Below are 27562 nucleotides of genomic sequence, written 5' to 3'. Positions count from 1 at the left end.
CCATGCTTTTGAATGGTAGACTAGGACCCAGACTTACATATCCTATTGAAAGTTTAAAATTGCGTGTCAAGCGTTATTTTCTTGAAAGTAGTTTAGAAGTTAAAAGAACAAAATTTTACTGCGCCGGCTATCTTTTTAAAAGATAGTACTTGTTTGTATTACTGTATATTTTCTTATTGCCATAAAATTAAAGGATGAGGGCCCATAAGGCCTTGTCCTGCCTCCTGAAGTAAATGGTTAAAAATTATAATCAATTCGGAAGAAAACTAAATAATAAAGTAATACATATTTGTAAATTTTCAATTTTATGCATTCAGTTTGTGATTTAAAGAGTAACAATACAGGAACGAATGCACAAAACCGCCTGGAAGGCTATCCTGTCAATAAAATAGCATTTTTTTTACTCTTCTGGCACTTATTCTATAGTGAGATCCAGCGTTAACCAAATAAAGATTGAAACTGAAAGTGTGCATTTATAAATTCTTTATATAGGAAAAAGGATGTTTTGGTTAACGCTGGATCTCGATGTGCATTTAACAAAAAACCTTCTAAAATCATGCTTAAAATCCCTTCAAAAATGACTGTCGTACTTTACCTGTACATGTATCATGTGACACATGCTTAAGTACCAGACCACCCGTGTAGTATACACTGAAATCCTAATTACACTGTAAAGGTGGAGTAGATATATTAATTACAGAGCTTTTATCTCACCTTACTATGCTAAATAATGAAATAAAGTCTAAAATAATCTTTGATCAGACGTCGATTGAGATGTAGCCACTGCTACAAACATGCATGCATGTACGTCATTGCACTTATATACTTTGAACCGCGTTGCTGTTCTTTACGTGGGATTTTTTCTATGGATTTAATTTCTGAATCCAATAGTTTTCAATATTTTTTTGCTCTAATATCCGTATAAATCTCGTCGATAAATTATTGTTTTACATTATGATTTACTTTTGCATGGAACGTAGTACAAACATGAGAGACTTTAAATAAGCTGGTATAAGCATTAGTGTATAGAAACCTGCCTAAAGTCTAAAGATAATTTTCTTTGTAATAAATGCTGCAACGCATTTTATTTCCTTATGCGATTGAGCAAAGTTGGAAACACTGTTATAGTATCAATCGCGAATGAAGTTTTTTACTCGCTTCTATTTTTATTTTGAAAGTAGAAAAATTAAAAGCCGTTTGCTTTGTTTGCCTGAAAAAAAAATCCAGGTCCGGGTATTTATCTATTGCAAAGGTAAGAAGAGTTCTATATAACAAAGTTCTTCCAACACTGCTTTCTTTATTCGGAAAAAAATCTTCAATACATATACATTTACAATGTGTACATATCAAACATATCCTTACATGTATTCGATATTGCAAATTTAATATATGCAAAATGCTGGTCAATTTTACGCAATTTTCTGTGTATAAAATCCTGTTGCTTCAGTTTCTTGTATATAAAATAAATATTCCAACATTTCTTTCGTATTTACTGTACACTGACACATACGCCAAAAAACACGTAGATACTTAAAATACCCGCTTTTATATCAAAGCTGTTACCTGAGGAAGTACTTTGGATGAGCATGGATGTACATGTAAATTCTTCACGTCCATGTGTAAATATCTGTGTTTAATAGCCTACATGTAGTTTTAGTATTTGTTATAACAGGTCTTATATTATATTTGTGCAAAGCAGTTCTGTCGTGCTAATTGCTGTCAGCAGTTCCGCTTTTTGTCGGTTTTTCGAATATTAAATGCAAATTTTAGCGTCTATAGCTGCCCAGTTTCATCCCCAATATTTTGACTGATGAATAGCGAAAATTTCGAAAGCTACAGGATTTAAGCTCCCACCGGGAGACTAACAAGACCGTTGAAGATTACGAAATGTATGATGAAATGTTGGGAGGCTCCAGCCAAAAACGGCCACTAGCGGAAGGTTTAATACCTAGATATAAATATATATGCTTTATTTCAAACTTTCCCACATTAATTTACTATTGTTCGTAATCATAAATTCTAATAAAAACATTTTTCATTTTTATTTTTCTCGTTTGTGTATTTTAAAACTTCGCAAATATGATATAAATTATTGATTTAATTAACACTATTGATAAGTTTACCAACAATGATTTGTGCATGTTCGTGCTTATTATTTTTCAGCTATTGTACTCGGAAAACTTCTAACACATTGGTCAGGGATCTGTCTGTTTGTCTGTCTGTCTGTTTGTCTGTAGTTAACCATGATAATCATTAGTGACTTTTAACTGGTTATGAAGATATATATAGCCACCCATGCAGTGTTATTATGCAGTTGAGGAAAAAACGATCACATGATTTGTATATTTGCCCCATCTCTGTTGATTTTGTTTTCAGTGGAACATACTCTTAGACTCGATGATTTTATTTTTTTTAAATTTTATACAAGTTTGATTCAAGTAAAACGATATTGGAATTTTTTTATGCGTTAATGCAATTTTCACAGTCACAATTCACCAAAAACTGTCAAAACGGGATAATTTAGTTTTCCATATAATGTCGCTTAAACTCTTTAAGTTATTGTATGGTACAAATGTCTCAAATTTTGTACCATGCTATAGATATAACTAGATATCAAGTGATACCTATTTTCATGGAAGATTCTTCCATTACATTTCATAATATCACCCTACCCCCATGCACCATGTTTCAGTATGAAACACAAAGCTTGTACATATCATACTGACATTTTTACTCATAATTTAGGCTATAATTATCAAAAGAAGATGAATTTTATGTATTTGCTGAATTCAAGGGCTTCCTAAATTTTTCGATTTTGGCTTACATGGATGTACATATTGTTTATTGCACTGAAATTTATTTCAATACAATATTTTAGGATTAATTTTAGTTACTTTAGGACATTTTGGATTTCAAATTTGAAAGAATGTGAATTGTACATGAAGACAAAAAAAATGACATTCCTTATCTACAAATACATGTAGATGGGGAACGGGAAAAAGATAATTAAGCAACAACTTATAAAAGCATATAAGTAACCTATTATTTTAAGTGTCAATTACGTTAATTAGGTAAACATTTTACTTGAAGTTTTAACCCTCAATCATGACATTTTTTTTCTATAAAATTGTCAAAAAAATTGAAGAAAACAGGAACTAAAAAAATATATAAAAAGTAAAAGATTTAAAAAAAAAAGGAAATCTTTTATGGGGGATTTTGTGTTAAATATTAAAAAATAATATGTTTGATTTGCTCTGAATAATCAATAAAGGTAAACAATCTATAGTTTGAATCACAAATGTCGTGAAAGAGTTATTTCCCTTTGACTTTTGATAGTTACACAGAAACAAAATTCATCTATTAACAGTACAAAGTTTAAGTAAAAATAAGATATAGAAATTATTTTCAGAAGAATCCTTTTTTTACAAATTAAACTCATTATACATAAATGTAGTACATATTGAGTTCAGGTAATATCTCAGGAAGGTTATTTGATAATGAAACAAGTTAAACATGAAATGTCGGAAAGCCAAAAGTCCATATATGTTTTAGTTCTATATTTGACAAAGGTCTGCTTCGTTCGGACAACTATGGATAATTGTCTCAAATATTCTGTAGAGATCCATTTAAAAACAGAGGGAAGTTTCGCAGTCGGGCTGAAACTTGGACTATTTCTTCACATTGTGTTATGGTAGGACTTTTAAGTGGAAGTCAGGACTACAACTAATGTGTCGTAATTCAACAAAAACAAAACTGAATTCCTGAAAGAAACCATTTTTTGCTATAACATGAAGTGTCTTATTTTAACCACACGAAACGAAAATCCCTACATTATTATACTTAGAAAGGCGCTCGTAAAGATATCTCCAACCAAAATTGTTCAATTTAGAACAAAAAATGTCGAAAATTAAAATTAAAAGATATTTTATCCTATTTTGCTAATTAGTTGCATTTCCTCTTCATCTTTTTTTTTCACAAAAGTCGATTTTAGAATAACCTTTTCTTATATTTCAATTGGATTCAAAAACATTTAAATAGAAAACCTGTTAAAACACATCATGTTGACATGTCTGTTCAGGCGACATACTGTTTTAAATTTAGTCATTATGGAACCTTTCAATTTCCTGTCATTGTATTTCCATCTTAAGTCAAAATTGTAAAAAAAAGTTTAAACATTTATTTTGGTCAGTACGCTTAAAACATTCATATTTTTACCACATTTTACAATTACCAATTGTTTTGTACATGGATTAATCTTCAAGAACTTTGACTTTAATCTTTCTCGACAACGTAGTGATACACAGGATTTGGTCCAGTTGCCATACGTCTTTGTTCTTCCCGTTCATTTCTTAAACGTCGGATATAATTTCCAAAGAAAATTATTATCGAAATCAAAATAGCACTGGCAAAAACTGCTCCGATTATTTTTGTAGTCTCCTTCCCGTCAAACGACTCTACAAAGATAAAGACCAATTATAGTAGAATTGGTTTCTGTTTCTTTTTGTTATAAACTGAAAAATTCTGTTTCCATTTTTATAAAAAAATAGACAGTTGATGAACAGTCATTAGAACCAAAAAAGTAATAAATCCACAAAGAATTCCTAATCTATCTCTGCAAAATAATTTTTACTTTTTATGAACAATTCGGCTGGTGTTTCTAGAAAAGCAGAGGACGCTTACCCTACCGGTGCACATGGTCCATGCTCCCAGTTATTAAAAGTCTGAGTTGCTCATTTGCTTTTAGTTGCTTTATATTCTTTGTTGTGTATGTCTGTTTTTTTTTCATGTCTGGTCTTTGTCCCTGGATTACATTCTTTTGATTACCGATAGAACCTTGGTTTCCTTGATTATTTCTTATTAATTTGTTACTACATATTTTGATGTTTTTAACAATTCAGATCTACAATTCACAATTAGCAGATCAGGCCCATGACACAGACGATTTTCTTTACTGGAACTGGAGATGGTTACAATGATAATTCTGCAAAGATCAACATCCTCTATCATTCAGTTAAACTGCACATATACGAATATTTGATTTATATCCTACATTTTGGATTAGGTTGCTATCTTTAAGTTAGGCACACTACTTTGTGGACTAAAACCCTATCATTTAGTTTGAGATCCTGCATTTTAAAGTGTGATCTTACCATTTGGGCTGAGATCTTACTATTTGGACTGAAATCTCACCTTTTAGACTAAGATCTTACCTTTTGGACTGAGATCTTATATTTTGGACTGAAATCTCAGGTTTTGGACCAAAATCCTACCTTTTGGACTGATATCTCACCTTTTAGACCGAAATCTTACCTTTTTGACTGATATCTTATCTTTTGGATTGATATCTTTCTTTTGGATTGTGATCTTACCTTTTGGGCTGAGATCTTACCTTTTGGACTAAGATCATACCTTTTGGACTAAGATCATACTTTCTGGATTGAAAGCATTCCTTTTGGACTAAAAGCATACCTTTTGGACTAAGATCATACTTTTTGGACTAACATCATACTTTTTGGATTGAAAGCATACCTTTTGGACTAGGATCATACCTTTTTCATCACTAAATTTGTTTCTGTCTTGGTCAGAGTCATCTTGATCTTCTTTGGAAGCTAAAATAACAAATTTGTTAAGCTCTGTTTAAAAACCAGACAGAAGCTTTTGATTAGTGAACCATGCATTTCTGAATCCTAATTAGTTATTGGAAGTCCTTCAGAATACCTCATAGAAACTGTATTCGTGCAAATGACAGGTGGTCATTAGGAATATTAGCACTACAAATTTGGTTGCACTCCACTACAGAATAAAATGGGAAAATTTTCCCTCAGTTTTTTTATACTGTAGCCAGTCATTGAAATATATCACGATATATTGCAGATCAAAGAAAATAAACACAGTAAGAGTTTTTTGGGGACGTAACAAATGTATTTGAGAGAGTAATCAAGGGAACCAAGGTTATAGCGGTAATCAAAAAAATGTATTCCAGGGACAAAGACCAGACATGGAAAACAGACATACACAACAAAGAACATAAAGTAACTAACATCATACATACAAAGTAACAAAAGTAAATGAGCAACTCGGACTCCACTAAAAACTGGGAGCATGGACCAGATGCACCGGTAGGGTAAGCGTCCTCTGCTTTTCTAGAAACATCCGCCGAGTTTCTTTGATTATCTTAAGATATGATTTATAACCCTTGATGAATTTTATACAGACCCAAACTTCATTTTTATCTATGGTGGATAAATAGAATTTTGCAAAAAAAAAATCAAATGCTTTTTATTTTATTACATAACAAAGTTGAATGACGATTAATATACAAACGCTAATTTATTAGTGCAAATGTATTTTCCAAAATCATTCTTTATAAGCAAGAAAAAATATGTAATTTCAAACTTAAAAAAAAAACTTGGACGTTCTTAAAAACACTTCACGAATGTGAGAAGGACACAATGGAATTGTAGTACATCAGTAAGGAATTAAACGCGTTGAAAAAGTACTTTTTACTGTAGAAAAAAAACTACAAAAAGAAGAAGAATATTTACAATATGATAAATATGCATGTTTTTATGGCAAATCTGATTTTTATTTAAGACGACACAAAAATAAGTAATAAAATAAATCCACACGAAAACAAAATAAAATGACCTTAACAAACTTAGTTATTTCTTTTAGTTGAAAAAAAGTGTATTAGATTTCACTGAATTTGATGCACAATTAAAGTATATTCATCGAAACTATACAAATTAAAATGCTTATAGTACATGTCTTGGCCACAATAACACAGTCACTTACCACGTTTTATACATGTACTGTTGTTATGCGACATAATATATCTATCGGGACATAAGCAAGCACTGGTCGTACTAAATATTCTGTCAATGGCTGGTAGAGGATAACAAATGTGACTACATCCACCGTTGTCCTCTTTACACACATTTTGACCTGTATAAAAACAATTTCCGATATATATTAATTATACTTTCTTTTGAACAAACGTGCACTTAATTTCCGATCAGAAAATTTAATACAAATGACGAAAAGGGACTTATCAAAACTCTAATTATACAGATCAGATAGTGTTCAATCACTCCACAGAACTTTAGAAAATTATTCACCTTTATCTTACGGTTGTTTCTGAAATTATCAGCGTATAGAAATCAATTTTTGTTTTTACAGATTAAAATAATCCATAGTTTGTATCATGAACAAACACTATCATTAAAATCTGGAAGGAATTTGTGAAAAGCGTATGGGATATCTATTTTGTTCTAATGACGCTGACAGGTTCTGCAAGCCAGAAGATTTAATTCCAAGACAGGATTTCAAACGGTCAGGGATTTTTATTTGACTGAACTTTGCACTCTGCATTGGAGATCAGAAAGAATTTATATTCATTTCTTAGGTGTAGGCCAGAATACTTTTACACCCGTTTTCCATGCCAAGAATTTCAAAAATTGTCATCACTCAGAATTAAATGGTCGCCTTGTTCTATAATCTATGATCTTTACCTTTCGGTTGAACGCTTTCTCCGTACATCGCCATCCCCATAGGAGATCTTAAGTATAATGCGATTTTTCTGAAATCCCTAATGCCATACTTGTTTAAGCTGAATATCGTTTTGTTTTTCCAATTTGACCAATACACATTGGATTCAAATACAATTAGCCCAAATGGCATTGGTATTGCAGTAGCATGTGTTATCAGAGTAAATCTATCTGTGCCATCAAATCTGATGCTTTCGATCTTATGCAATATCTGATCAATGAAGTATAGTCTTTTATCAATGTGATCTAAAAATGAAAACGAAACAAAAAATTCACTAAAGGTCAGCTTCAAAAGAATAGACAAGTTTTGGAAAGTTTTATACTGCAATCAGAAATATTAAAATAAAATGATACAGCCGTTAGCGCAGTTTCATAACACATTTTCCAATAATAGAAACATGTAAATTAAGATTGACGTTAGGCATAATGCTCGCTCTGGAATATATATTCTCATGCCCGTTTATGGGAAGACTTCAATAACATAACAAAATTCGATTGCTTTTCAAAATCATGACAGTAGCATGATACTACAATAACACAACATTCAATAACAAGAAATAAAGACTAATTGAAAAATGATTAAAGATTTGATTTTTTTGTATAATTAAGGAGTACATCGTAACTACAAAATGTATTGAGTATTCGATAACATAATCAAATCATGACACTAGTCAACAAAAATTTAGAAAATATTACAATGTGCCATCCATATCACAGAAACTGCCTGGTTTCTACATGGACTGCCTCTTAAGTCAATGATAAACCGAAACAAATTAAACACCAAAATGTACAACAAATAATTATCATATGATTACCATATGTTTATTAAGACATGGTAAACATATATTATGTGTTTGTGAAAAAAAAATATGATTTGTATATGTTTGTGAAAACAAATGATTTTCAAATGATATCCCTTCGATAAGAATATGATAATTTAAGCATTTGATAATCATGTGATAAGCATGCAATAATCACTTGTAAACTGAAACATATGAGTACCAAATCATGCTCGCATCAGATGATAATCATATTATGAAAACCATATGATCTTCATGTGTAGCACTTTTGACTGTATATTACATTAAACTACATATCACATGTCGTAAATCCAAAAGTTACTCCTTATGAATTGCACACATTGAAAATCGACCTATTCATTTTTTATTGTTAAGATACACTTATTGAAATAATTTCATTTTAAAATGGTACACTTCACCTATGCTTATCCCATTAGGTGCAATAAGGCCAGTATCTACAATTATTTGTCTATTTTGTCCATTCATACTGCATCTTTCTATTCGGGAATATTCTCCTACATCGGAGAAAAATAACCATCTGTAACAGAGCAAGAGACGATGTGTATTGATCGTATATAATGTTAAAAATGTACTCAACAAATACATTGATACGCAGTTTGTTTTAAAACCGTTGTACGGAAGTTATTCGTGCACTAAGAGGTCCTATCAATTACTTAAGACTTACGGTACAACCTTCCGCAAAATAAAGATCTTATTGAAACATTTTCTGTATTGCTTTTTTATAGCAAAACGTATGTTCTGTTAAGCTGTTATTTGTTTTTTGCAAATTTTGTTCTCATTGTCACGGTGATTAACACATAGAAACTTGTACATACATGTTCATGATAATGAAATTTATTGTATTTTCTATAGTGTTAATTTCGTGTATATCCTAGCATTACTAAAATAAAGAATAATCGTTTTCACAGACAAAAAATTAAACACAAAGATGATATGGAGTGCATGTAGTTGTAGTCAGTATCCGTCAAATATTTATAAATGCTATAGGGAAGCCATAAATTTCAACTCTTGACAAGATGTTTTGATGTGTTGATGCTTCAAACCGTCATTACTATGTTTAAACATTGCCTAACTTGCAAATTTATTTTTCTAACAGAAAGATAAAAACAGTTAGGATATACTACAAACCCTGAAGTTGGGTCAACAGCAATTGCTCTCGGTCTATCCAAGCTGGTGTCTTTAATAATAGTTTTTCTGTAAGTCCCATCGAGACGAGAGACCTGTATATGATCTATACCGTCGTCTGTCCAGAACAAAAGATCATACATCCAGTCGATAGCTAGACCATCAGGAGTTATTATTTTGTCTGTTATGATGTTCTCAACTTTATTAGACACGGAATCTCTGGAAACTTTACTCCTGAAAGTATGGCAAAATAAAACGGCGCTCCATATGTATTATTATCTTTTCCCCATTCTCCGATTCCCGACACAAATACCCTCATTTCCCCTTAACCCCCTTCCCAAACCTGTGATTAATCCCCATAGCCCCCTCCCCATCCTAGGTATAATCCCCATAGCATTTTACACCATAATATAAACACAATACCAACTGAAATTGTACAATCAAGTTCTACATTCAAGATGCAATATTTTGTTTAATTTGAATTTTGAAATAAATCAAAATTTAAAAATCGATTTGCCATTCTCCCAATTCAACCCCCCTCCCCTCCCTGTACAGATCCTGATTTCCATCTCCTATTCTCTATTTCCTATTGCAAAAATGAATAACCCTTAAATATAAGTTTGGATATTTATCACAAAATACTGATAGGAGCTTAAACAGAACACACAGCAATATTTAACATACCACTGACCGATTAAATCATATTCACCTCGAAATTGTATGCGTTAACACATCCGTCCAGTATACAAGCCCTTTCTCGTAGTGGACGTCCAATGCAACAGCGTTGACAACATCCTTAGCAATAGTTTGAGTGACATTTGTGTCCATATCAAGCCGTTCGATTGTTTTTAAGTTTGTGTAAGTCAGCCATGTCCCTGATCCTAATAAGATAATGTTACTATGTTTTATACTTATGTTTCAATTAACACATATACACTATTTGTGTTTCCATTTCTGTAAGGGTAAGTTCAATTTATTAAACTATGTTAACTCAATATGGATTTTGAATAATTAATAAGTGAATGTGTGCTTACTTCGACAACAAAATCTTGTATTTGTTGTTCAATCATGCATAACAAGAAAATATCAGTGCAAAGTGGAGCCAACATACAATAAATCTGCAAAATTAACGAAAAGCAGATACTGACACTACAATTAAGATGGTGGTCATATAGGTCAACAACTAGTCCCACCTTTAAAGCCTAGTGTATCATGACAGTATTGATGGAATATTTAGTTCGTTGTAACATGTTACCAATATGTCAGAACCGCATACTATCTTCAAACCTCTAAGTTTCATAATTTTTGTAAATTAATGAATAAAAATAATTTTGATAATAATAAAAATAATGAAAATAAAAATAATAATGATGATGCTGATATTAATTACTATTTTTGTTAATATAATATTTTTCTTTTGAATAAAGTTTACCTATGTTTTTGCATCTTTTACCATCGCGTTGCAACATGAAACCATCGGCACAAGCACATGTTACCGTCCTTTGTGGTGATGGCAGGCATAAATGTTCACATTTGGCACTTTCCTTTATGCACAAATTAATTACTGAAAAAATAGCACATTTTCGTATATGTTCTATCAATTTTATTATATATATATTTGCTTAAACATAGACACAGTTTTAATCTTTTTTAAATCTAACTTATTCACGCAACACACATGTTATTATCTCAGTTTGAAATATTAACAAGATGCTTGTGTAGTTATTTTCCCTGGATGAGGTTAAAGCATTTGCGATACATTTTCATGTAGAATTGTGTTCTGGAGCGTTTTATTGTGATTTGGAAAAGCAACCACCAAATAGATCCTTTTGTGTTAAATCAATAAACATGCGGGATTTTATACTTTTGCAAATTAAAGCTTTCCAAATACGAAACCAAAAGAGTAGATGTGTACATTTACGATGTTTAACGGACAAAATGCTTTAACTTCTACCTGAAGGTTGGTTATCTGAACTGTAAACCTTGATACCAATAGGTAGACTCAACTCAGTTTTGATGAACCCAATGTTGGTGCCAGTTGCTTTATCCACTCGTGCTATACTCTGATTCTTGAAATTAGTCCAGAAGAGCCAATCCTTGTGTAAAGTTAAACCCCAGCCCCATGTATTCTTGGGATTTTACCAATAGTTTGATATCTGTACCATCAAACCTACACGAGTGGATCGCTTTTACCGCACTGTCAATCCAATAGAGACGATTGGAGTCTAAATCTGTATAAAATAAATCACAAAAGTCGATATTAATCAAAGAGAGTATATGTGGTGTCCAGCAGTCTAGGACGCTACAGACACAATTTTCATCATATCATAGATCTGGTTCTGACAAGTTATCTTTGGGCTTCGAATGAATTTCAAGCCAGAGATACTTACTGACTTAAGGTTTTATTTTACATGAATAATGTTTATCTCCTTTTTATACACGGCGTCACATTCATAATATATTTTTTTTCAAATTTGAATTATAAGTGTCAAACATTCTTCTGAAGGTTATTTTTCCTACCAAATAATTGTTTACTTTCAAATTCGAGAGATGTTTTTTTTACATAAATAAAGTACATAAATTTATTAACAATTTCTGCAATACATCGAAATCTCCTTAAAGCCCAGGGTAGCAGAATAAGAGGTTCTCTGTATTGACACATCTCATATCCAGGGGCCCCGTTCAGGTCCTGGTGTCATAAGAATAGGCCTGCAGCAGCGATAAACTTGTCGTAAAAGGCGACTAAATAGTGCTCAGACAACTAGCCGGGGGCTAGGCGCTCTGCCCACAGAGCAACTGGGATGTGTGCCCCAGGCGGTGGAATGGGGTACCCTTGACGTGTGACATGCTGGGGTTGTCAGACTATAATACGGAAAACCTGACCGCAAACCATTGTGGTGCACCGTGTTGGGAAAGATGCCACGTTCTTTGCACGTTAAAGAACCCTGCTGTGGTATTCGATAGGAGTAGGAACCTTTGCGCTCCGCCGCAGGAGGCTAAATTGGCCAACCCTACCCATTCCTCCCTTTTATCTTGTGGCAATCAAAATTTGTTGACCCCGTTGTCCTTGTGTCCCATCCTTTTTTTCATTTCATCATCGTCATTTCATATTCATTTTATGATCTCTTTCATGTTCATCGCCTGAATATAGCTGAAATATTGCTGCTAAGGCGTTATACCCCAACAAACAGACAAACAAACATATCCAGAGAATATATGAGGGTCAAAATCACTCGTTTTTTTTCTGTTTCTTTTTGTACACAGAACAATCTAAATGTATTTATTTATTTAGTTATTTATTTATTAATTTATTTTTGTACTTTTATCCTACTTTTAAAAATACTGTATCACTTACATCAACTAAACGTATGGATTAAATATTGAATAGTGAATATGAACAAATTAACCAAAGTATCAATAATTGACCGTTATCTGAGGCATATGGACTCAAAAATTTCATGCATCACTGAATTTGAAAGGATATGTGAGAGCACGTGGCTGATACTTTTAAAAGTGTGTGGATATATTATTTCAAATTATGTAAGTAAATTTTATAATGATGATGACATATACGAAGAAATAAATGAACAATAATTAGTTAAAACAACATGCCTAACATGAAGAAACCATTGAAAACAACAGATACACATGTGAGCAACAATAAATGCTACCCGTTCTTTATACATATGTAAAAACTCTAAAAAATGCATGATATATATGTCATTGCTTAGTTCGTACTGGACGATATCTGAGAAAAATAATTTCATTTATTATCATACTCTGAACTTTTATTTGGTTACAACCTTCTTTTGATATTAAGTTATATTGCTGTGTTTCCAAATTACCCACTTGACTGTTACCAGAATCGAGTCAATTAGTAGCATGCTCCTATCGACGGTTTGAGTACCAAGAGCTATTACCTTTTCTGAATTTTGTATCTGGCCAAACCCTATAATTCCACCTAATAAGTTTATCATTTCAAATATTTCCTCCTAAATTTATATGACTAATTTACATTGCACAAGTAAGTGGAGTAAGCTTTCGTTTTCTTTACAAAAGTGAATTCCCCCGTTTGATTTGGTGTAGCATTTCTTCAGTATATATAATATTTTGCTAATATCTTGAAGTTGAAGTTGCTTTCTTTTAGCAAAATTATCTCGTAAATTTGTCCATATTTTTTCCCACTCAATATTAGTTTGAAAGTGGGTCTCCCATTTTAGTTCACAATTTAGGGTGAGAGGGAAGTTATAGAATGACTGTATCATTTTCAATTTGATATTTTTGATTTCCATAATCTGTCCTTCTCGTACGAACTCCATTTAATTTATCGTAAACGGTAGCCTCTTTTCTGATTCTAAGTTAATGTCAATATTATATGTCTTCAGTATATTAATATTATCGGCTTTTATTTGGCTATATTGTGCTTTCCAATTCCGTTTATTTTTCAGTTTATTAAAAATCGCGATTGACGTTTAATAGGTGTTATCTTGTGTATTCCATATATCCTTGACCCTTTTTATCCCGCTTTTGGAAAAAGTGTCGAAAAGCAAGGTTTTCCCTCTGAACTTGAATTTTTAGTTACCCATAATACCCTAGAAGATCTGTTCTAGAGGTTTTGTTAGAGTTGTGTAGTTTTTGTAGTTCTAGCCAGGATGTCAAGAGATTGTTATAATATTTAGACATTTTGACTTGTTCCAGAGAAATTATGTCTGAACGTGTGCAAATAAAAAACATTTTGTCTAATTTTGAATCTAGATAAGTAAGCCAGCATTTGCCTATGGCATTCCATTTATCGAGTTAATAATATTATGCATACACTTAACTAACTTGATGAAATTACTAAGGTTGACCATACCCGTCCCCCTTTTTCTTTGGGAAGGCAACAGACGGCTCTTGCGACCTTGTTAGGTTTCTCATCCCATATAAAATCCCATATGATACTATTTATTTCTTTTTCATCTTTTCTGGTATACCTCTCATTTCAATCTCATATCCAATAACATAAAATCCGAAAGATTTGATAATGATCACTTTGCCAGAAAAGGTTAAATCTCTTGATTTCAAAACATTCATACAGCTCTTTATGTGACTTTTTTACTCTGGCCAAACCCTGTCTAAATTTACACCATAAATGATGATCTCCGAGTGGCTTTATTGGTTGTTTACTCCATTTGATTTTCGTATATGTTTTTTATTCCTCCATCTGCCTAAGTACATACCAACGGTTTTGTTTAAATTCATGGGCGCGCTGGTTTTTTTTCCTAAATTTCCAAGACTTTGAAAGTCTCGATAATGATCTTTCCGCTTTATTAATAAGTTAAGTATCGTCTGCGAATATGTTTAATTTGACTTCAATGCCATCTCCGGCCCTCGACTGAAGGTGTATCCCCTGAGTATTAGGATTACCTCTTATTGTTGCCGCAAATGGTTTGTCTTGTAATATGTATAACATCGCTGCAATAGAGCATCCCTGACGTATTGAATGGGATATTACTATATATTTGGAAACAAATCCATTAGTTTGAATTAGTCTTTGTGTTTTTGAATAGCATAGAAACCCTTCCCTTAAATATTTGCCCAAACCCAAATTTAATCAGTGTCAAAGATACTAGGTAATACATGCTTTCACCTTCAACTTCAAAATAATTTTATAGTCCGTTTTTTACTATCATCCCTTTCCCCAGCTTTGAATATAAGTGTAATTACTCCTTTATTTTGGGAGTTACACAATGGATTTTTATCTATTTAACCACACCATAAAATTCTTCTCTTATAAGGTACAAGTAAAGTTCATAAAACTCGCTTACTATCCCATCCTTTCCTGGGGATTTCTCTGGTTTAAGTTTATTTACAGCTTTTTTGGATTTCATCATAAGTTATTTCTTGTTAACAAAAATATTTGTCTTTCTATCCCAAATGCTACGTTATGCAACAATGTTTCTGCTGAATCATTATCCCATCCCTCTGATGTAAAGAGATGTTCATAAAATATTAATTGTGCTTCTAAAATGGCGTTTATACCCTCTCTATAAACTACATTAGCTGTCTTTACCTTAATCAAAAGTTTTTCGCATCCCCTGTTTTTTTTTCTAAATTGAAAAAAAATACTTATTGGACTTTTCACACCAATTTACCTTGGATCTTATCCTTGCTGCATCCTTTATTCTATTTTTTAAGTATTTATCTTGCGAAATTACATTTTGGTCATCAACACAGAAATTGAAAAACAAAATTATTATTATTTTCAAAAATCGGTCCCTACCAACAAAAAGGCGGAATTTCAATGGAATTTATCGGAAGGAATTATAATTTTTTTTTATTTGGCATATCAATCGTAATGATTCATGTTTAACGTATAGCAAATAAAAAAACAACTCTGCCCAATAATTCAAGGGCCGAGGAAAATCACGATTAGATAAATGAGAGGCTCAAGAGAGCCTGAATCGCCCACCTGGTTTATCATTTGCATATTTGAAAAAAAAACTTGAGAAATGAGACTGGCTAAGTTAAAATCAACGGAATTGTCAAATGCAGGAAATGCTTTTAGTAGTATTTTCATGACCTGAACCAGCATTTTTCTAAAGGCAACAATTTTGGAATTATATTAAAAAAACTGTCTTCCGACCCAATTCCAATTTTAGTACAGGCAGCCATTTATATTCATGGATTAAAATCACAACAATCATTTTGAGCACAATACTCTAAACAACTAAATATACTTATTTTCATTAAATGATCTTAAATGGTTTAGGGAAGTTTTTCAAAGTTGTACATGTGGAAAAAAAAACAAAAACAAACTGTTTCTGGGGCTGTAACTCGTACATCCGTTGACGAATCGTATTGAAAATTTCAGCATAGGTCCGTTTCATGGTGCTGAACAATATTACCCGTTCGCCGGAAATTTGCTAAATACAACGGTTTTTTAGTTATTTGCAAAAGAACTGCCTTCTGACCCCTATGTTCTATTTTTTAAAACGGTGGCAATGTTTTTCATGGATCAAAAATCCCAACGGTCATTTTGTGCAGAACACCCTAAGAAACAATCATGTCAAGTTTGAAACCTGTCGGTCTAGTAGTTTCAGAGGAGAAGATTTTTAAAAGTTTGTCCACGATGACGGCGATGGACGCCGAATGATGGCATAAGCTCACTTTGCCATAGGCCAGGTAAGCCAAAAATGTACCTTTGAAGACATGGAAGTATTTGAATGTTGTTTTAAAAACCTGCAATTACAGAAAATACAAATTATGAAAATACCTTAATGAAATCAATATTAATTGATTGTGTCGTCAACGAACTTTGAATTGATAATAGAATTAATTTGTCGCTTTATGAATTGTCATGCGACTTTTTGCATTTTGCTGTCCGTCCATTTGTAAAAACGCGTCGTAGAAGCACTCAAAAACATTTGAAAGAATTCTAATATTATTTGGTAGAATGCTTGTTTATGTTTTAAAAAAGACACACTCTTTTTGTAAATATTGATGAAACTTAAAAGGAATACTACAAAACTATTTTCGACTAACAAGGTTGGACATTTAAGATCATAAGAATCTTATTTATGTATTTTAAGAGATACTTTTACATCTTTAATAAAGAGCGCATATTGTAATCAACAAAAATCAGGACATCTTTAAGTATTTTGACGAGGAAGTACTTATGTGCTACTATTCTTATATTTATAACATGGTAAAATGTCTACTTCAACGGTTAACTAATTTCATCAAATCACAATAAAGACTAAAGTACAAGGGGATTTAAGTAGAAGTCTTTATAAAAATCAGACAGAAGGTGATTTAAGCATGTCAAAAAATCCACGGAATTTACTTACATTTCTTATTCTGAATCAGTTACCAACCACATAACTTGTCTTAGGTTTTCATTTAGGCGTTAAACTTTTGGCGAGGAAGTACTTATGTGCTACTATACTATTTTTATATGTAGAACATGGTAAAATGTCTACTTCTACGGTTAACTAATTTTATCAAATCACAATAAAGACTAAAGTAAAAGGGTATTTAAGTAGCAGTCTTTATAAAAATCAGACAGATTATCATCAAATGTTTAAAATTGTCAGGACAAAATAATTTATGACAACTTCAGATTTATTGAATGTATTCATCATTACATAGTTTAATATATGTGAAAATATATTGTTGTTGTAATTTGTGTGGACATAGTTTTATTGATGTGGATATGTTTGAAAATAACCCATCAAATTAACAGCAGTATTGGTAAATGACGTACACATGTGACACCATTATGACATCATTACAAATGAATTTATGTCACAAAATATTTTTTTTCCTAATATATTTTTATATTTCACTATGTTTTGAATAATATTTATGTTATAACAACAGAGTTGAGATTTTGGGTCATTTTCATAGCCTGATGCCCCAACGCAAATTTCAAGTTAATACTTACTCTCAACATTCTAGAGGAAGATACCTTCTTACATTTTTATCAATAATTTGGTGTTCCATAGATCACATCAAATGCACGTATATGTCATTTCAAAATGTGAAGTATTATTTGACTAAAATATTGTGTCAGTTGGAACAGACATGAATGATCTTAGTTTTATTGGTTCAATATCTATGAAATATTAATTGTTTCAGCGTAGGTCTATTTCGTATAAACTAACGTTGTATTTTGGTCACACCCTCTAAATACGCAGCTACATTAAACGTATCCTAATACACTCCAATGCGCTTGTAAATTTTAAACGGCGTTAATTATGCCTTGATAAAGTTGACAGTATCAATTCCCGTTCCAAACAAATTTTTAATTTCATATAATAGTGCTTAAAAAAGACATGTTCCTGGAACTTTGATCATTTTTAGTTTCTTTTGTCTTTTTTTATTTTGATTAAAATTTAAAAAATGTTTTCAGTTGTTGGTTGGTTAGAAAATTATAAACGACTTTGGGTCGGCTTACGCTTTACTATGATGGAAAAAATATCATAGTGCAATATAAGAAGCATGCGATCGTGTTTCTCCAATGGAATGGTGTGCTTTCAAGTATAACATCATGGCTGTGGTTTTACGTCTTGATTATTTCATACCTATAGCCAGCCCATTCGGTTCATCAATATCGGTATTATTTCTTGTAACAATGGCTGTTCGACTGCTTCCATCTAAACCACATTTCTCTATCTTGGAGTCGGAATAATCAGAGAAGAAAACCCATCTGTAACATATGAATACTAGATGTAAAATGTATATATACTAGAACAAAGCAATATATTTAATTAATATGATAAACTATGTTTATTGTATTCAATACCGAATTAAATCTGTTTCGATAAAACATGTGACATTTCAAAATAATTGATAAGACAACAGTGTAAATTTCTAATGCAGCAATATGAACATCGATATTTCTAATACCTCTACGATTAAGATAATTTTAGATTTATCTGAGGTATAATTCTGAACGTAAAAAAGGAAAAAAAACAAATCAATGTAATGTCAAGCTAATTAATACCCAATTAAAGGGTGCACAGCGAGACCTCTAGACCTAGTGCCTTTAATAAGAGTTTTTCGAAGCTTTCCATCCAGTCGTGATATGACGATGTGTCCATAGTGAAGATCTACCCAATATACATGATCATTGATCCAATCTACAGATAGAGCGTCAGCACGATCAAGGCCGCTTGTGTGAATGTCTTCAATAGCTGCTGGATTAGACAGGCTTGCCCTTAAAGTATTTATTAGAAATATTGAATTTCAATGAATTGAAAAGACATATAATTTATAATTATAATTCGATGTCATATAATCAGGCAAAATGCGTATAAGGTGTGGCACTTGAAGAAAGAAAACACAGATATTTTATTGAATTGTCCAATTATGTTTACCTCATAATCTCATGCAGAAATAATCAAGTGTTTGTAGAGTTTGCCTTTGTAAGATATTGATAGGTCAAATAAGTTAAATTGTCCTATTAATATGAAAAAAAATTGCGGGAAAATAATCCCGCTTTTCCCCCGGTATAAGCAATCAAATATTTTTCGTCACTAATGCTTCAGAATTGACATAAATGGCTTTCCTGCTGTTTTCTATGTGAATGTATATGAGGCAAACATTTTCAAATTGAGAACAATAATGGTACTTACTATTGTGTGTTGTAAAATATCAAGCTTTATGAATTTGACCAAACTAAAGAATTATATGTAATTTATGAGATGGAAAATAGTACTACATAAAACAAATATATGTAATTGTCCGTTAATTTATCCTTTTCATGCCTAAATTTTGTATGATATCTTGGAAAATCCGAATTTAAATTCTACATGTTTTTTTTCCAAAAACCTTTCTCGTTTTTAAATGAATCGACAATGTGCAACATTATTATCTATGTTCGTAGAAATAAACAATATCAGGCCACCTTCTTATTACCTGTATACTAAAATGATACCACTTAGGTCATTATTAAGAATTGGTTAATATTTTATATATCATTTTATTCAAACCTTTGTATTCGATCCTCTATCTGGTCTGTCCAGTAAATGTAGCCTTCTTTATAATGATAGTCGACGGCTGTAGCTGCAGTCTGATACTTTATCAAACTTCTGCTTGACCACGTGTTAATTTCTAACCCGTCTATCGTTTTTAAGTTTGAATGAAGAATCCATGGTTTGTCTTCTGAAAATATTGCTTTAATATAATGTTCAATCTATTTCGCCTGGATGATGGTTTTTAAAAAAGTAAATGTATTATAAATGATGATAGAAAATCTAAAAATTGAACATGTCACTTGTAACTAAGGAAAACGTGTTAAAAGGAAGAAATAACATTTCTCATGGAAGTTTTTGATACTTAAGTCATCATTCATTATTCCAAATTTAAATAATAATTTTAGTTTATTTTAAGTAAACAGACATTTGATCTATTGGATCAATTTCAAATAATGTGATTTCTATATTTTATGATTCGGGGACAAAGACAAGACAAAAAAGACAATTCATTATGAATAATACAAACTAAACTAAACAATACTCGTAGACACCGATTAGTGAATAAGCAATTCGGGAATAAAGACAATACTGGGAGTATGGACTGAATGCACCTATGTGAAAAAAATAATTGTGTTTTGTTTTGTTTTTGCTATGTTTTGTTTTGTCTTAGTTATTTTTTTTTTCTTTTTTGGTGCGGGATGCGGTTGATTTTGATCGTATGCATCAATTTTTCGAATATTTCTACCAAAATGTCAAGACAACTTTTGACAAAATATTTTAGTTCTCTGAAACATTTGACCTATGTCTCCGGATATCAAAACCGACTGCAAACTTACTAACTGCGTATGAAATAAAGGAAAGTTAATTTGTAGGCATATAAATATTGTAACAGTTTGTTAATCCATTGCATTTTTTCAGGCTTTAGTAATCTTTTCAATGATGACAATATAGTGGTCAATAAGATTTTTTTGTTTGTTTTTTTTTGCGGGGGGAACTATATTTTAGTTGCTCCGGTTATGTTTGTTTAAAATAAACCAATAAAATTAATAAAGCTATGGTTTGCTTGACAAAATATGATACAAAGTAACTATAAGAGGAATTTAGTAATTTTTTTTAAAATTGGTAGTGCAACCGTTATGGTTGGGTTTGTTGAAATTTAATGCCATATTTTATTTTACGCACTGCAAAAGATCTTAGGGCAAATTATCAACCTTTCTATTCCTTTTCTTTATTAATAATTATAATATATATATTTATTATGATCTTTAAATACACGCCGCTCAGATAATTCCCATTACTGCAATGATACAGTATTAAATATCAATGGCATTTTCGGAATTCATTGGTACTTTTCCGATTGTTCCGTCGCTTCCGTGCGTAATAACGTATAAAATAAAATGAATTTTCGTATTATAAAATAATTTCCAATATAAAGACAAACTCTCACCTTTCGTGGCAGCTTTTGCTATTTCTGTTGAGATTATTGCTATATAGGCAAATTTTATAAGGATATCCATGACTTAAGAGTGTCCGACAATAAAATTGTAAAATATTACATCAGTGACAATATTGGACTTTGGTATTTCTATTTTAATTCAACCAATTAGCAATCACCTATACGGAAGAATGTCAACTCGATGCACTCACTACAATATATAAGTTTTCATGGGGTTATCCGGTATGGCGATGTTCCTACATTTGAAAAAAAAGATGACATCAATTATTAGAATATTTAATTAGATTCACCCCAAAGGGGTTGCAACTTCATAATAGGACAAACCCAACGATTGTTAACGAAAACTTACGGAAGAAACACGTTCCGTATGGTTTAAAGATGAAATGAGCACAATAGATTTTCCACGAGTCCCTAAAGATGATATACATTTCTGAAAATAATATTTTAAAAATTTCAGTGACCCAAAGTTATTCATTTTTTTTCACTATTATGTATTTAACAAGAATCGCCTGAAAGTTGAGAGGGAGTTATTCTGTATTACTAATACACTACACACCCATGATTTTGTTGTCACATTTTGACCTGTACAGCAGTACTGTCGGGTCAGGTAGACTCCACTGTAAGTTAAATTACATAGATGACAATGAAGAAATTGTTTAAATGCCCTAATTGAAAAAAATCTTTGTAATCGAAGCACAGTATATTAACAATTATTTATAAATCATTCTGCTTATATATCTTCCTATGACCGCTGCTGGTATTTTGTAAAACTTTCAAATTTAATTTTTTTTTTATTTTAGTTATTTTTTACTTTACCACACTTGATCGATCTCCTCCGTTAGAGGGGATAATTTGCTGATGTTTCATGTCATGGATATTCTCCAATAAACCATTTTCATGAAATTATACGATAAAAGAAAAACAATGAAGTGAAGTTTGTAACACGAAAGTAGATGTCAGTGAACAACGTATGACCTTTTGTAGACGCATGTAAATGCTTCATGTCCACTTAACTAAAATTCATATTTAGAATATGACGAAGCAGTACTATATTAGTGATTATGTCAAAGTTGTTTATGTTAAACACCTTGAAAATGAAGTGTTGTATCTTCCCACCATAAACTATTTATCCCAGCAAACTGTAAGTCCTTCCTATTTGACGAGGTATATGCAATATGGACGCAGTAGATTGATCTGACATAAGTACTCAGTGATTGCTGAAAAATTATTTACAAGTTCCACGGCAAAAAAAAAAAACAATGTACAGATGGCAATGGATATACATGCTTACACAAACTTCAAGCCGATCCCTTTTTTGTGCAAGAGGCTTCTGTGCACGTCTCAATTTCTGATATCCGGTTTTGGGATATGATATGATGAGATAAGAGCGGGAACCGACACATCATCAATTTGGCATTATTTCAGTGAGACTTTTAGGTTTAAGTTTGTACAAAAGAATGGTAAAAAAATGGGGAAAAATATGCATCTACATACGAAAATGCTTACCTTTGTGATAATATACATTCGAAAAACTTATGATATACATTACTGTGTATTTTGTTTGAGCGGTACCAATTTTCGTGGTTTTCGTGGAAAGATCAAACCATGAAATTTTGATCCCAACGAAAAGGATATTTGCATAGATGTTTAAAATGAAATCTTCAAAACCACAAATTCAAGAATCCATGAACTTGTGTTTCATGCCTAATCCACGAAAATTGGTATCTACGAATTAAAGTACTTTCACAGTAAAACTTTAAAAAATTGTTATTGCGTTGAAAAGCCCATAACTCAGTGTTGACATAAATGCAGTTTTTCACGGAATTTGAAAATAAGAAAATTCTTGGTTGAGACAACAACCAGCATTATAGTTTAAGACGCAAAAAGGCGGTAAGTTATGACTTTGGTCGAACTTCTAACAATTTAAGACCGCCTTGGTAACAGAATATCGACTGGTTTGAAAATATAAACATTGCAATTTTAGATTTTAATGGCATCGGCTAATTAACTCAAATTGTATGATACATTTAAGACGGTGGATCTAAATCATTTCAAATCGGTAAGTTTGAACTTGTAGTTCTATTTTTAATTTAAATTCAAATGGTCCGGGCATTATGTGGTGATTTTGTACATGTTTCATGGAACTTATATCTCGTATCATTCTCTCGCTTTTTCTACACACAAGGAGATAAATTTTACATTTAACAACTAACTACAATATTCCTAACAAATACATTTTGTAAAAGGGAATAAGCACGATTGCTGGATATTTTATAATTCCAAATTTTCAGGCCAACTTACACGATACCCAAGATGCAATTCGTGCTTAAAACAAATTAACCTTGAACAACGACATAGTAATGCCGAACTGTTTGGTTGATATATTTTCGATAAAATATATGTAAACGTATTTTCATGATGACATTTTATCATCTATGCATCAAGTTTAAGTTTAATATGTAATAATTCATATTCTGTTTACTACATTGTGAATGTTGATCGTCTTTGATTCCTGATGTTTTCACTTCCAAGACACGTGTGTTCGAATATTTGAAATATGTATATAATTTAGAGAAAAGTGTTGCTGTAAAAATAGACTAGATAAATTTAGCTGACTTTTGCATAGTTTTGAGTATTTATCTCGATATAGCCTTCTTCATCTGCAAATGTGTTAAATTTATAAATTTCTTAGTTTCATGTTTCATGCAAAATTTGTATTCTAAATTCAATATCTCCATCATTCCAACTATTTTAACAATTTCGCTTTTCACTTCTACCTACAACACTTATTTTTTAACACAAACCAATGCAATTGGTGACATGTTTTATTGTGTGTTCTGTATTTCTGAATCAATTGTGCTACATGTGTTGGATTTAAAAAAAATAAATTAATTTAAAGAAAATCGTTTTTGGTAGTTTGTGGCTAAAACAATAAACAAAAATATACAATTGTTTAATGATGGTAGACGTCGTCGAATTAAGCATGATACTTAACTACTAGTGCTATTTATATTGAAATATATTTTTTTTTCTTTTTAACAATCCTGCTTATTAACACTATAGATGAATTCATTACTCCAAACAATGTAATACTGTATAAAACATTTCTGTTCCGTATATGTCTTATACATACAAATATTTGTGATAGTTACATGAATATCTGTTAATGGACCGATTACATTATTTCAAATTTGCAATTTATTGTTGGTTTGTGGTGGCTACGGTGAAAAGCAATGAAACCATAACATTTGTTTAACAAAAGGTGTAGATCATCGAATTTTAGCATTGCACTCAATCTTTGGCCATTATCAAACCATTCCGCAATTGTTAACAATTTTGCGCTGGGTAATTGTGGCGTTTTTCGGTCAAAATGTTGATGTTTAATTTTGGGGTGTGTAATTCTGGTGCTTTCAGAATGATTGGTTGGTTTTCTATGTTATCTTTACAGCTGAGTCCATCTATCCTTAGTTATCACAGCTGAGTCCATCTATCCTTAGTTATCACAGTTGAGTCCATCTATCCTTAGTTATCACAGCTGAGTCCATCTATCCTTAGTTTTCTTATTCATGACTGTGTTTCACCTCGGAGGGTCAATGCAATTGCTATACAGACACATACTACGATATAAATCTTTTTTTTGTCCATACATACCAAAACACCGATACAAACTGGATGTCTGAAACTTCAAAAATATCATATTTTGGAGTGTTTAATTTTAGCACTTTTAAGAGAGGTGCCAAATAAACAGAAATAAAGCTACTGGCAAAATGTTATGGTATATTTTTTTTCTTTTTTACTACCCTGATAGTAAACACTAAAAATGAATTGTATAATTCCGAATAACACATTTGCGTTCGGTATATTTCTTGTAAAATATAAATAAATGTATTATAAAAATTCCTTTGAAAATGTTTTCATTATTTTTTTAATTTACTTGTCATTGATTTCTTCTAAAATAATAACAGTTGTTGTTACAAGTATTAATACAAATGTTTGTTTTTTTTTATTTTATTAACGAAGTAATATGAGAATTTAAAAGTTGACGTTAAAAATGCCGAGTGGTATCAAGGAATTTTTTGTGAAAGCGAAAGTAAATATTGCTTATTGATTACTGTTCTTTTTAAGTATCTCTCCAGCTAACAATCAGGTAAACCGAAATTAACATTTGGTTTTCATATAATCTGCGTCTTAGGAGATAATAATTATATAGAATGCACTGTAGATTTCAACATTAAGGGAGATAACTCTGTAAATGATGATCAAATACAATAGAATCTATTGGATTTTCAACTTTGATTATCTCCTAAGAGCAGGCAGATTTGAATGCATAATTACACATTTCATAATATAGACCCATAAAACAACTTATTTCCAAAAATAAAAATACGTAGCCCTTTTTTGGGTGTGTATCACATTTTTTTCAGATTTTGCATAATTGTTACAAAGACAACTACTTAAACACTCCTCCTATGTTATCAGTATGTTTGAAACACATAAATAGAAGAAGGCGTATTTTGGTCAGTTATTTTACGTCAGGTTTTGCTTCTTCAAGCTATAATAACAAATTTTCGGGCAGATTTACCCTGGACAAAAGTAAAAAATGAAATTCCTCATAACAAATGGCAATATCAGGACAAAATACGGAAAGTTGAATGATACTTCAATGGTCCTCCGAAAATAATAACTGTTCCTTCAAATGTTCATGCAGAATTTTCATTTAAAGACGAAGTGGTGAGAGATTTAGAATTGAAACAATAAATAGCAATTGTATACATTTTTTTTCAGGGGGTTTCAATTTTATGACGTTGATATTAATGCGAAAGTAAGTGTGGCTACGATTTGTCTTATTTTATCCCGAATTTGACTTATTTGATTTATAATGACTATTGTGTCCTTCCTCCTGTCTGTCCGTTTGTCCGTTCATCCGTCCTTAACTTTTTTTACAGTTTATTCTGCGTCTACTTACAGCCACTTCTTATTTTGACAGTAGTCTTATAAAGGTATGTCATATCGCGGAGACAGTTTCAGACTATAGCGACATCATTTTCTTGTTTGACGCCTTCAATTTTAATTTTATCATCTGTGTTTTGGGGAAGGGTAATGTTCATTGCAGTTTTTTAGTTCTTTTTTGTTCAATTTCACTTGCATATTATCTTGGAAGTTAAATGTTCGATAAACCGTTCTGGTAAAATCGATTTATAGATCTTGTTGTAGAAAAATAGACATTGCAAGTTGATGTTTAGCTTGAAACTCAAATTTAATAGTGTTAATTCAAAATATTTAGCAGGCTTACTAATTTGTTTTTACCAAGCTTAGATACATTTTTGAATGGTATTTTGATCATTGATATGGCATGTAATTTTATGTACAAAATGAATTACTACTTAACAACATTTTCTTTATTTGCATGATTTTGAGGTTAACTTGAACTATTGATTATCGACAAATGATTTTTATTGACTTGTGTCAACATTTACGTCGATATGTATTTGATGGTATAGAATGGTAGTATTGATAGTATTTTATTTTAGTCAACTCTTTCATAACTGTTTTTGTTTTCTATAATTATGTTGGTTGGTTTTTTTTTAACTACTATAGAATTAAACAGCTGGTTTCGGTCGTTCATGCATTTATGAACGGATCTCGGAGCTCTCAAACTCAATGAACAACAAAAGGCCGTTCATATAATGTTGGGAGTGGAGAGATCCGTTCATACATGCATGAACGACCGAAAATAGCTGTTTAATCCTTATAATTCTATCCTGACATTAGGGAATATTTTTGTTAAATGTGTTGAATCGGTAAATGCATTTATAGAATTTAGTTCTGAGACAATTTAATTTGGGGGCGAATTTACGATAGGATTGAACAGCTATTTTCGGTCGTTTGTTCATGAATGTATGAAAGGATCTCCGAGCTCCCAAACTCACTGAACCGCCGTTCAATCCTTATAATTCTATCCAACAGTCAAAGTTACCCTCTGAGAGCCTCAGTCGGTTATATTGATATACTGTGTTTATGTTTACGCTTCAATACACACACATTCCTTGGCACACAGATGGGAGCGTGGACGAATATTTACACATAATCGGCTGAACAACGACGGTGAAGGCGGGCGGCATGGACGAAGTGCGTGCTAGTTGGCATTGAAAA

At 31.6% G+C, this 27562-nt stretch overlaps 1 protein-coding gene across 1 annotated transcript; it reads right to left on the bottom strand.

Moving 5' to 3' along the window:
* Positions 1-1286: 1286 nt before the first annotated feature.
* Positions 1287-21470, bottom strand: LOC148604791 (low-density lipoprotein receptor-related protein 6-like). Its single transcript, XM_088550247.1, has 14 exons — positions 21401-21470; positions 19969-20152; positions 18981-19193; positions 18559-18683; positions 13339-13454; positions 11448-11622; positions 10926-11057; positions 10203-10374; positions 9497-9727; positions 8767-8885; positions 7512-7793; positions 6796-6945; positions 5550-5609; positions 1287-4454 (listed from the first exon to the last, which is right to left on the bottom strand). The coding sequence occupies exons 1-14, from the start codon at positions 21468-21470 to the stop codon at positions 4273-4275; spliced, it is 2211 nt and encodes a 736-aa protein (XP_088406373.1). The 3' UTR covers positions 1287-4272.
* Positions 21471-27562: the final 6092 nt, after the last annotated feature.

This window comes from Perna viridis, chromosome 10 (assembly GCF_037379345.1).
Source record: "Perna viridis isolate PV_CMFRI_1.1 ecotype Kerala chromosome 10, ASM3737934v1, whole genome shotgun sequence".
In the NCBI taxonomy this organism is placed as follows: domain Eukaryota; kingdom Metazoa; phylum Mollusca; class Bivalvia; order Mytilida; family Mytilidae; genus Perna; species Perna viridis.
The sequence above is the reverse complement of the archived record's forward strand: the minus strand, read 5'-3'. Positions and strand labels throughout refer to the sequence as shown.